This window comes from Lethenteron reissneri, chromosome 33, assembly GCF_015708825.2.
Source record: "Lethenteron reissneri isolate LAM-NWPU_2019-01 chromosome 33, ASM1570882v1, whole genome shotgun sequence".
Taxonomy (NCBI): domain Eukaryota; kingdom Metazoa; phylum Chordata; class Hyperoartia; order Petromyzontiformes; family Petromyzontidae; genus Lethenteron; species Lethenteron reissneri.
The window spans coordinates 9,384,174-9,396,879 of record NC_083811.1 but is presented as its reverse complement, the minus strand read 5'-3'; the positions used below and the strand labels follow the sequence as shown (position 1 = coordinate 9,396,879).

The 12,706-nt window shown below is 43.1% G+C and overlaps 1 protein-coding gene across 18 annotated transcripts in view; it reads right to left on the bottom strand.

Annotated features, from left to right (window-relative positions):
• Positions 1-12,706, bottom strand: part of MICAL3 (microtubule associated monooxygenase, calponin and LIM domain containing 3) — a 136,016-nt gene that overhangs the window by 91,062 nt on the left and 32,248 nt on the right. For all 18 annotated transcript variants that reach the window (XM_061564540.1, XM_061564541.1, XM_061564539.1 and 15 more), the window contains exons 3-6: positions 6,878-7,085; positions 1,704-1,820; positions 941-1,042; positions 334-489 (exon numbers count right to left, since the gene is read on the bottom strand). In XM_061564540.1, coding sequence (XP_061420524.1) covers positions 334-489; positions 941-1,042; positions 1,704-1,820; positions 6,878-7,085 — 583 coding nt within the window. The remainder of the gene's footprint in view (positions 1-333; positions 490-940; positions 1,043-1,703; positions 1,821-6,877; positions 7,086-12,706) is intronic.

Genomic DNA, 12,706 nt, shown 5'->3' with positions numbered 1-12,706 from the left:
GATTTTGGCTCAAAATCAAACAAAGATGGTCACTCCATCGCACGCTTTCAGATGCACTTCTGCAGCCGTCTAAGAATGCTCTTCCGATATTACGAAGCCACTGGAGCTATGCACTTTTAAATCTAGGTTGAAAACCCATTTCTTTAGAACTGCCCTTGGTATTTTGCTAGTTGTCCTTACCCCAAACCTCCTATTAGCACGGTTGGCTACGTACAGTGCAAAATAAGTTAAACATACATACATACAGATGAACACACATCAATCAGCAGGCCCCCTCGGGGAGTTCTATTCCACGCCAGTCTGCTGGCGCTAGACTCCATGGGACAGACGTACCCTTGGAGGCCCTGAGGTCAGTGAAGAACTTCTGGTTGAAGATGAAGGCGACGCCACTGAGCTCCTCTACCTTCGCCTCGGCTGTCGTGTTGCGGTTGATGAAGTTTGCCGTGATGGCGATTGCCAGCTTCCCCCGGAACTCCTTCCTCCGGAAGCCTGCGCCGAAACAGAGCGTCACGTCAAGGCAAGGACAGGGCACAGTCTGAGGCATCGACAACTGAGATGAACCTGCAAAACCGCATTGGATTCCAAAACTTAACGAGGACGGCCAATGCAAAATCAAAGGGCGACCGCAGAATCAAAGGATGCCAGGTGTTTGCATGTTTGTGTACAAAATGATGGAAGAGCAGCTGCTGCAAGACCAAAATGCCTGGATGCCCTTCTTGGCTGTACACAATAGAGGCAATTGTTATCTATGCTTTATTAGAGCATCACCTAAGTGAGCTCAACCTAAAAATTGTCTGCCAGATGATGTATTGTAAATGTCAGCTCTGGATAGACAAGAGTGGCCGAGTGCGTCGAATTGCCAACCTCATTATTACCAGTCATAGTCGGCTCTTACAAAACTGGTCTCACAAGCGGAATTGTAACATTTGAGTGTTCCCACCTTGCAACGTATTGCGATGTCCGTCAGCCCCGATGATGACGTCAAACTCGTACTCAGCGACGGGATGTGTGTTGGGAACAATCTCTGCCCTCCATCCGATCCCTGCAAGGCAGTTGGCGGCGGGGGGGTATTAGGTCAGGTGCAGCAAAAGAATCCGTAATGTGTGTGCGCCAGCTATGCATCCACATCAAGAGTAAACGTTTCTAGAAGCAAAACCAACCAGGTGTGATGTCATTCCATTACTCAATGGTTGAAAGCCTCCCCACACTATGCACCAAGCTTTTTATTGCGGCTTGGTGAAGGGAGGGAGGGGGTGTGGGGTTGCGTGGCAGGGCACGGCTGGACTGGTGATGGTATCACTTGCTACCGATGTCAGCTGGGCATGAATCAGAATCAGAATCTTTATTTAGACTGAAGGAATCCGATGAGCTGTTCCAGCTCTTTTTAAAAGATGTCCAGTAGGGGGAAGATCACAGTTACAACAACAAACAATACAACAACATTATAGGATTGCAAAGCATTGGAAAGGTAATCAAATCACAAATAAACCCAATTTTTATTTTACCAGATAAAGAAGGCCCGTGAAGCTATTAGCTTCTTCTTCAAGACACTAACCACTGGACTACTGCTGCAAGACCTCATTCACCACAGTTGAAAACAAAACAGATTCTGGCGAATAGGGATTGTCAAAAATCTGTCCGAATCGGGCTAAGCTGGCTGATGTGTGTGTGTGTGCGTGAACGGTTGGTAAAGGCAGGCGTACGATCATTCTCCTGGTCCTCAGGTGGCTCCATAATGCCCTTGAACTCCACATTGACGTGAATTTCCACACCCAGGAGGAGGGAAACTTTCAGCAGGATGAGCTGCAGCTGGCGGATGCCTGATCAGCACAACAAGACAAGCAACATGCACGCAGCACAATACGGTCAACACGAGTTACAGAAACACACAAAACCTTCCGAGCACCTTTTAACACATCTCACAGATAAATAGTTGATTACGATTGTTATTTATTTCAAATTTTTGGTGCTATTTCACCTTAGTTTTTAAGTTTTGTTGTTGTTTAGATTTGTGTTATTTATGTATTTGTTTCACCTGTATGATTTTAATATCAAGCGTACAATTGATGCCAGGACCACCTTTGCGAATGAAACTATCTCATGCTGTCTTGATGCGGTTGTGTTCCATCTCCTGATAAGATAACAAATTACGAGATCTGACCCTTTTCCATGTATACCATGTATCGCATTCGAAAGGTGGTTTATGTCTCATCAATTTTGTTGCACATTATTGAGACGACCTGAGATCATTAATGTTTGGTGCCACCATAAACGACGAAGAGTGAGTCTTGTTATAATGCGGAACAAGAGTAGGCAGTAAGATCAGTGTCAGGGAAACTTGTTGATCAACACTCCCATTTGTAATTTTACGTTGGTCAGCTGTTCCCAAGCTGGATAACATTCATGATAAACTGATCTTGGTGCCAAGCAAAAGCGTCAATAAGAACAGAAGATGTAGTAGTAGGTTTTTACCCTTTTAAACTGGTACAAAACTGACACCTTTATTCAAGGCATCATGTTTGCAATAACCACAACACAAGTAGTCAAAAAAGCAAACAAAAAGAAGCAACTCTGATAATGATAATAATATGCACTGTCCTTGAAGTTGATTGGTCCACACCCGAGACAGCTTTATTTAGAGCCTAGTCCCCATTGGTGTTGGACCAGATGACACCAGAAGGCGTACAACTCAAACACAGTGCAATATCAGAGTATTGAGAGCTCGGGGTAAGCATTTACACTATGATATCTCTTTTACCAGTGGCAATATATAGTAGTAGGTTTTTACCCTTTTAAACTGGTACTAAACTGACAAAGAGATCTCATAGTGAACAGAAGATGTAACAAGATCAGCTGATGTCAAATTGACCATAATTCGTTAATGTATTTGCGAGGGATTAATCAACCTTCACAATCATATTTGTGCGCAAACAGGGCCCTGTTTTGCAATTCATGGCACCGCCAGCACCTACACCATCATTTCGACAAAGTATTCCCAATCACAACCCCAAGTATGTATCTGACACATACTTACACTTCAGTATAAGGGTCATTTGATTTAACCACCCACGCATCACGCCCTAAGAGTCACAATTTCACAATGAAGTAACTATGATATCACCACGAGCTTGGTTGCAATAAATGCCACATGGACACAGAGTCCAAGTGGCCAAGTTTGCAATACAACTTAAATAAACCGATGACTAAACGTAGCCATGAAGCACATTTACTTGGTCCGGCCAATGGTCTGTTACAATAGTACACAAAATGTTCTGCAAGTCATCATCAGTAAAGTAATAAAATTCGTGCATTCTGGGCATTGGGTGGCCCTATTCATCGATCCTTTAATTTCTTCAAGAGGTGGCATGAGCAGGCTCAAAATAAAACGTAGTCGTGGTACACCTCCTGCGTCGAATGAAGTCACATTGACGGCTATGAAGATAATGCTGATGAATTCACAATAAACTTTCATCATCAGTGCACGGTCTTTAAGAGTTCAACAACTGGGCTTTGTGAGAGAAGCTGCTGTCTCTGCCACAGGTCCGCGGGTCTTGTGCCATGCCCTGCCCTTTGCCTCACGATCTCTGCCCTCTGGGAAATGGATTTGCCCTCGTCAGTTTGCAAGCATTCATGCGTCAGACGACCAGTGTCCTTTATTTGGAGAATATTATCCGAACCGTGGTTACTTCTATACATCAATGACCATATTTAGCAAGTCTTTACGAAAACAAGTAAATAATGCCAATACCAATTGTGTAATGTTGCACAAATTACGTGATTGTAATTTAATTATTACGCTCACGATACATGCTGCAAATAGAGTGTGGAAGGATGTTGTATTTTCAATTTGTAATGGTTGTATGTGATGGGTTAATGTTATCCCTATTGCCACAAGATGCCTCTACATTCCTCACAATAGATCATAAAGGGCGGGTTCAATCATTACAGGCCTAATGTAAATATGAAATAGCAAGATGAATAAACAGACACTTGCACCTCAATGCACCATCGCAGTGGAGTGAAAGAAAATCTTATGCGATTAACTCAAATGTGCAGCAAGGCTTGGTATGGATAGTTTTCAATACCAATGCGAATTTCACATGGAGCTCAAAGAATATATGAGTTTGTAAATTAGCGCATTCTGGTTCGTCTCGGCAGAGGCGAAGGCAGATTTGCGAGCCGTGCGTGTATGCAACTTCTGAATTTCCAGTGCGCCGTTTTGGCTGCACGACAGTGCACCACTGTTCCTGCTCAACGGTCGCTCCGCCAAGGAGGTTAAAATGCAGCGCAACACAAATCAGCACGCGTTTCCCAAGAAGACCGACGAATACTTCTCCCTTCAGTAACAATCGCTCCGCAGCAGAGCTCAACAACAACGGCTGCACACTCGGCCCATTCATTGGTTGCAAATGTCCAACTTTATATACAAATCGGTTCAAACACCACCGCATAGACATAATTTACAGTCATCCCTTGGACTTGTGACCATGGCAGTCAGCCGCAGCTGGTGGAATGCTGAAAGCTCATTTCTACGCTTCGCTATCACCCGACCAATGTCCCAAGATGCCTCAGAAATTTGCAGCGCAAGCACAGACATCCGTGTCACAAATTCCTGCAGAAAACTTGGCGTGAAAAATGAAGGGATTCTGTGCGAGGCTATTTTTTTTGTACTTGCGGAGAAACATTATCTGTCGCACTATCATTGCACATGAATCTTGGCATCATTTTGGAATTTGCCTAGTGGCAAATCATACATTTGCGGGTGAAAACACAACAATGTAATTGAATAAACGCGGTCCTCCAGCTGGCAGTGCTACAAAAATTATTGCAGTAGACGCGAGCTTTTGTCACAAACAGCCACATGACCCTATACTCCAGAGTTGTTTTTCACACCAGGCACAAATACACACCTCAGTCATGTGCCAATATGAAAGTGATTGAAAAGAAAATAAAGAAAAGCACGCAACTGATTGATGGCCTATACTAACTCATTCTGATTATCAAGTAATCACCATGTCTTAATTACAGTTGCTGAGAGATTTGGGCGAAGGTTGCCGAGGACATGACAGGCTGCCATGTGGCAGTTGGCATCAGAGTGTAGAATTAACATGGGCCAAACTGACATCAAATACTCAGTGTGCACACTTTCTTGAGCGCAAGGCAGTGGGGTTATTGTTTATAACTATAACAACAATGCCCTTTATTTACCCAGATAGGTCGCACTGATTTCCCAGAACTTTCACGAAGATCTCTGCCTTGGGATTTATGGACAGTTCCATTAATGCGAGTTTTGTGTGTGGGTGGAAGCCCGAGGCCCTGGAAACAACTCATACAAAGGGAAAATACTCAAAATCCCTCTAAGGATAGATTCAAGGATTAATTGCCGTCGTACCATCTTTCAGCTACCTTGCAGCCTAAGCCTACAATACCTGGATATTCTCAGGCAGCCTCCCATCCATAGTTGCCAGGCTCATCACTGCTTAGCTACCAACATATGACATGACGAAATGCGTGCACAGTGAATGGGTTGTAATGATTACGAATCGCGAGACAAATTATTGTTTCACCATCATAAATTACTGTAAAATGCACGGGAGTGGGAAAAAACTGCGTAATATCCCATTACGTGCATAAAGTAATACATTTATAAATTCCATCAAGGTCCTTAAGATCTTCCCATCTCTAACTGCTAAGCACTCCCAGGTCTAGCTGATGCTCTTTTGGTGATCGGGCTTTTGTTAGCATGGCACCCAAGCTATGGAACGCCTTGCCACTTGAAATCAGGAAATCAGACGGGAGATATATTTAAGTCTGCTTTGAAAACCCATATCTTTAAAGTGGCCTTCCCTCTTTAGTTTGGTCGATTACCCTGGTTCCGGTTTTGTTTCCTGCTTTCCATGCATTGTGCATTGTGATCGAAAATGTAATGCGCATTATAAATCGGAATTAATATTATAATGTGGTAACAGAAAGACAGTAAACATTTGCGCTGGCAAAGATTTGTTGCATTTCAGACCGAGAGGCTCTCTAAGGAGGCTTGGAGGAGCATATTTAACACAATCGCTCGATACTCCCTTGACATTTGTTCCTTTGCACACTGGCCTCCAGGGGAAAACGAGTATGGTTTTGCAGACAATTATAAAAGTGCACTACGCTTCCACTGTGCCTTCAATAACAGTAAACCAGGCAAACCTCAGCACTGCAGACTAGCCGATGGGCCATCACCATCATACTTGACTCCTGCCTTAAGGAATCATTATGAATGATAATTGTCAGTTAAACAGCATTTTGATATTCAAGGCATTTATAGACAGACATGAGACACTAGAATCATCGGGTTAGTCGTCTCGAATGGTCATCAGACAATCTCGTGAGCAGGGCCACTAATTTAAATACCGTAATGCCACAATAATGTCATTTATTTTTCATCGGGTTCGTAGTCTCCAATGGTCATCAGTTTCACAAAAAAATCAGGCGGACAATCTAGTGAGCAGGGGCACTAATTTAAATACCGTAATGCCACAATGATGTAATTTATTTTTCCGAGAGAGTCCCATAGGGACAAAATTAATGTTTTACCAGAGGGTCTTACATCGGTGTTCAGTCATTGCCTTTTAAGGAATTATTTTAACGTGTAGGAGGAAACCGGAGTGCTCAGAAAACACACATTTGACAGGACAGCACTCACAGAGCTGCACAGTCAGGAAGCCATTTGAGGTGCTGTTATAAACCCGCACATATCACAGCCCAGCAGGTTTGGGCGTTTAAGTGAGAACAAACTCAGATAAATCCTGAGAAGCCTGCCAAGGTTACAACCTTCCTATAATCACGTGGAGTTAAAAGTAGCGTGTTGGGTCGCACGCAGTGTGCCACTTACTGATGTGATCGATGGCACCGGCGCAAAATTTGCCGTGGAACTTCTTGGCGCCGAGAGCCTTGAGGTCGTGGATGGTGTAGGGCCACAGATGCAGCACGTTGTTGCGGGAGAAGGCATCTCGCTTCTCAACGACCACCACCTTGGCCCCCAGCAAGGCCAGCTCGATGGCCGAGCGCAGGCCACAAGGCCCAGCGCCGATTATCAGACACTACGGGTAGGGGAGGGTGACAAGGGGCAACAGCACGCACAGTCATCAATCCACATGACCTCGACCTTATGGGATTATATATTACCCTTGACGTCAGATTAATAGGCAGTGTATTTTATTTACCATGCATTACAGATGTACACCACTGGCATCTCGGCGTGGCTCATTCTACGTTGCCCAATATTGGTCCAATGTCACAAAGATATCTGAGATGTTAAATGCAGGCTGTGTTTAGATGCTCACTTTGTGCATTATGGAAACAGTATGTTTCTCTACACTTGGTGTGCATAGTCTATCGATGTAGATGCAAGGGCTTGATCACTCCGTTGCACGCAAAAACATGCACGATTTATTCAAAGGGGGTGGCGGAGTGGTTAGCGCACTGCACTTTGAAAACAAGCAAATCAAGTTAGCGTCCCGTACATGACTAACAATGTCAAGTGGTATCTGACCCAGTGATACTCCCCGCCCTCTTCCCCCACAACAACACCCCCTCCCCCCTTCTTTATCAAACACACTATTAACGAACGGCGGGAAAATATTTATTACATGGTGTATTTCATTATATACCATATATCTCCACGGTTGTGAGAAAAACAAAAATTCAATATTCCTAAAGGGAATTTTGCACAATTTTGTGAGAAATATGTCCGGGGGTAGAAATATTTTTTTGAATGTGCGTGCCAGTTCTTTCCTTGTCAACTTGAGGTCATTTAGAATTCATCATTTCCTTGTGCACACAAACGTTTACACTCGATATCGAAAAGTGAACAACGTAGGACACATGGCTAAGAATGCTGCGAAAGAAGTTCATACATAAATGGATTGCTTCATCCACCCGGTTATTGAATTATTTTACCGTCACAATTAAACTCAATATTTTTTTTCTAACATTGCAGTGAACATTTGCACCTCTAGTGGTTGATGCACTTAGATAAAATATACAAATTGGAAAAACATTGACTCTTACGCAATTGAATGCACTTATCACATGGCTTCTGAAGAAATATATTTATTTAAAAAATATCTAATTTACTTCGTAAAATTCATGATGGAAAATCAAAACATATATTAATCATGGAGTGTTAAGTTGCACGTGATATGCAACATTGCAAACTAAAAGGCAGAAGTAATTATCTTGACGTTATAGCTGTCGGAGCAATACAGTACTTATTTATATTACGATTCAATCCCACACTAAAATAATTCTTTCAACAAAATTCATTCCCCTCCTGTGGTTTAATCTGTACACGAACAGCATTACATACAGCCCCAGACTTAAAAAAAAAACTACAGTTACTAGTGTCACGGTTATATTCAAAAACAATAAACAAGAAATAACCGAAATGACTGCACTGCACTTTGGTTTTCGATAAATATTATTCATACTTCTTAAATAAGCATTCAGAAAAATAGACATCTGTGTGCCGGTGGATGAGAGAGAGAAAAACACACACGCACACAAGGTCAACAGAAAAGGCGCCTGGTAAAATTGAGGACACGAAGCAGGCTTTCGATTCCAAGGCAACACGGAAGGATCCGAGTGTTTCCAGGTGGCCGCAGACCCCACGAGATGCAGTGAAAGGATTCATTTTCCGCTATTTCCAGGTCACTCGCCTTCTCCGTAATACAACTGCTCTCAAGATAAAAGTATTTGTCGTGCAACACCTCTTGCGTGTGTACTATTGTCAATCCAATGTCAAACGGGTCGCGGGGGGTAATGGGACCATCCTTCGCACTTGCTGGTCAGTGCGGATTGATAAAAGCGGGGAGCATTAGGGTATAGAAGTACGGTACGACTATTTATTTTGCTGCTCCGATCCTCTGCTGATCACTTGGTAGCAGGCCTGCAAGCAACCTATCACGTCTTAGGGAGCATAGTGATCATCCGTCCCAGCAGAATCCAGGCTCAAGCATGCTTCGCCTAAAAAAAAGTCTTATCTGTGAAATGAAAACACCCAGATGACTGGGGTTTCCTGTGATCTGAGCTAACAGGAGTCGAGGGTAATATGGCAAGGGTAAGAGCTTCACTGTAAAAGGAGAACAAATATGGCGTCCACCATTCAGCACAGCTGCAATCGGGCATAATTTGCCATGCGTAAACATCCAGTGCATTCCTCTAATGACATTCAATTAACTTAATGGAGCTATTCGCCGTGAAAAAAAACCCGCAATTGGCAAAAAAATGAATGCATCTACAGTACCTAAATAGCGTGAACGATGCAAAAGTGCCGCTTTCATCTGCAAGCCTCAGCTACTGTAACGGCGAATGAAGGGAAAATAAAGCTATGTTTACACCATGTGTTGTTCAATAAAATATGGGCTAAATTTTTGCACCAATCGGCCAACCGGACACCGAAGAGATGGAGGGGTTTTTTAGGTGTGGGTATTATTATTTTATTTTACACTGCTTTCATATTTTTTTTCTTTTTCAAGTAGACCTGTATCCAGGGGAGGAAAAGGTCAGCAGATGTTGCTTGCGGCATGGCGTGCCACGCAAGCCTGGCGCCAACTTGGCCATGGTAGGACATGACGTCTGTTTTCCAGAGACTATCTCGGCGGTCAGACCGATGGAACCTTGCCAGAGATGGGTTTAACAGGAAACAGCAGCCTCCAATGATACCTGCTAAAGTCCCCCATAAATTTTGTAAGTAAAATAAATAAGCAATTACCTAGTACAGTACTTTTAGGAAAACGTAACAATTCACGTAGCGCTGCCGAATAAAATCACGAGTGCGCAAAAAATGAGCGAGTATGAAGGCAGCGTTTTTTTAAGCGCCAACTATTACTTCAGCGCCATTGGTGATTACACCGTATTCAATTGATGCGTCGTAAAAGAGAAGTCTCGGCTCTCGGGTAAAGCTCCGTAAGAGGAGATGTGGAAAAAGTTAGCGGTGTCAAAGGTAGGCGGAAAGCACTATTCCAACTGTACCATGTAAAATCAATCAGTCCAGGCAATCACGTCCACAAACTACAGATTATTAGATGTTGCTGAAGCAAATGGATGTGGGGTTTTGCTGGAACATGCGCACAATGGAATGGAAAATTAAATTTCCAATCGAAATTTAATATACAATTTCATAATGCTGCCTAACAAAGAATTTCCAGGCAGCAGCCACCATATAGGGGTTTTGCAAAGTACTGTGGGTAGAATAATTACGTTACCCTAAAAAATAAATCTGAATTTGGTTGATTCATATCAGATTATAATTGTGGTAAAAAAACACAATCCTTTCAGTGGCTGAAAATGATGGTTTCAGTCGAACCATGGTATTGTTTAATTATGAAAACTATATTGCACACACGATGACCTCTATTTCAATCACAAAAACCTTTGGCGTAATAATGTAACTACGGTAAAAAATGAATGCAGCATTTATTAAAATATTAAAAAACAGCGAAATAAAAATTGGTTTTATGTCTGCTATTAATATGAAAATCAGCACTGCTGTGATTAATAATGTTGTGAGCGTCCCACTGATGTGGTGATGAGAACCGGGATTAAGCCGAACGAGGGAGCAGTGCACCCAGTAGACAAAGGGCTCATCGTAGCATGAGAATTAAGGTTTGGCAGCCGGTCCTCAATGCCCCGCATACACACACACACACCACCCACACAAAAAAGCAGTGCCTGTAAATACTGCTCAATGAGTAAACGAGACCAGGGCGATGCTTTATTGTCAGCAATCAGTATTTATACACCGTCTCCAGTGGAAAGTAGTCAGCCAAAGCTTAGTCCAATGCTTCACCCGGCTACGCAAGAAAAAAAACACATTTTTCGATTAGTGTTGACATACGACCGTGCATTAATGAGGAATGCCTTCCTGCTTACAACTCAGGCGTTCCCCAACTGTAAATGCGTGGGTTCATCAAAATTATCCACTTGATTCTATATTTGAAGCTTTCGTGACTGCAAGGATTCATATTCTTAGGTTTTTTTACGTGACTCTACCGAAAAAACCTAAGAATAAAAATTATCCACTTTTACTCTCTCGAGTTTCACTGCTCAAAGCAATACAGTTTTGAACATCGTGACATGGAAGCATATTGAATGAGCACTTAAAATGTACAAAAAACACATGGGAAGATATGTGACGAATATATCGATGTAAAGGTTGCCTGGTGTGGTGGTGAAAGCCGATAGTCGAGCGATTTGTAGTTGGGGTTGGTGACTCCTGCTGAGATAGTGTGAAAATGACACCCATCCCAAAAGAGGCAGTCAACTGTCTGTAGGAGGCAGGAAAGCAAGAAGGTTATACACAGATTTGCGTGGTGTTTGTCCCTGATGTTATCCCTTGGGTATGTGTGGGTTTTCTCCAAGCACTCTCCGTTTTTTGTTTCCCACGTTCAAAAACACTCAGTTTAACACGAAGGTTTTCGCGACCAATATCATCCATAATACAGTTTTTTTTGTTTAGATCACGTAAATAAAAAGTGTCGTTAAACCCGCGTATTAGAATAAGAGGTGCGAGTACCCACACTTTACCCCACCGCACGCAGCCTGCCGATCGACTAGTTGTGGTGTAACCATTTACACTGATGGGTGGACAGACGTGGTGGGGGGAGAGGGGCGGGGGGATTTAAAAAGATCTGCCCCATTGTATAACTACTGTGATAGGAGACGCAATATAAATCCAAAGTACATGATTTTGTTTAGACAAAGCTTGTAACAGCCAACGACATAAGCTAACAATAATTTTTTTTAAATATTAAGCATCAATAATATTGCACGAGTAAACAAAACGTGCGAAACCAAACGTTTAAGCCAAGGCTCAAGGCATTTCAACGTTCACATGACAAAATATAGTTGGTGCCACCGAGTCCAGGAGACGCCTGTGGAGACAGAAAGCCATCCACCCTGGGGAGCTCGCCAACAACGACACCGTCGTGTCCTGGGGCCAACGCGGAGCATCGACGTGCCAGCGTCCCACCATCAATTAGCCAAAGAACGCAAGATGGCGGCCAGCGTCTATGTGCCCCCCCCCCCCCCCCCCAGTCCACAAACACATCGGGCATGGTCTCCTCCTCCTCGACATGGGGTGGCCTTGATTTGGACGAAAACGTCGTGCCGAGACAGCCGACAAGAGCTTTTTTTGTGACGGTGGCCCATAAAACGGCAGGGATTGAGCCAAAATGCACAAAGCATTCTGGGTCACCATTCTGAAAGGGTCTATTGTCATCAACAACGTGATTAAATCAAGAAAGTGCTGGAGGATATGAAAATAAGACGATCTGGCGAAAAATGTAAAAGTGGGTCATGGGAAGGGCTATCAAAAAACGTTTCTCAAGCAAAAAAATAATATCCAATCACGGCACACATTATAATGGGACCCTCAACTTAATATGGTGCAATTAATAATTGTATTACTTATGAGATGGGCATCAATTTTACATTACTTAAATAAGCCATAGAATCAGAATTCCATTGTCAAAATCAGTACTTCCCAGTGGTGGTGTATTTCATTAGATGGCTGCAAGAATCAGGAGAATTACGCAGAATGTTTACATAACATATCATATCGTTGGTTAAAGCAGCAGCTCAGCTGGTGGCGTCTTAAAATGTAAAGGCCCTCACAAATGTTTGCCTATTAACGTGCATCCTAACCTGGCAATCGGGCCTC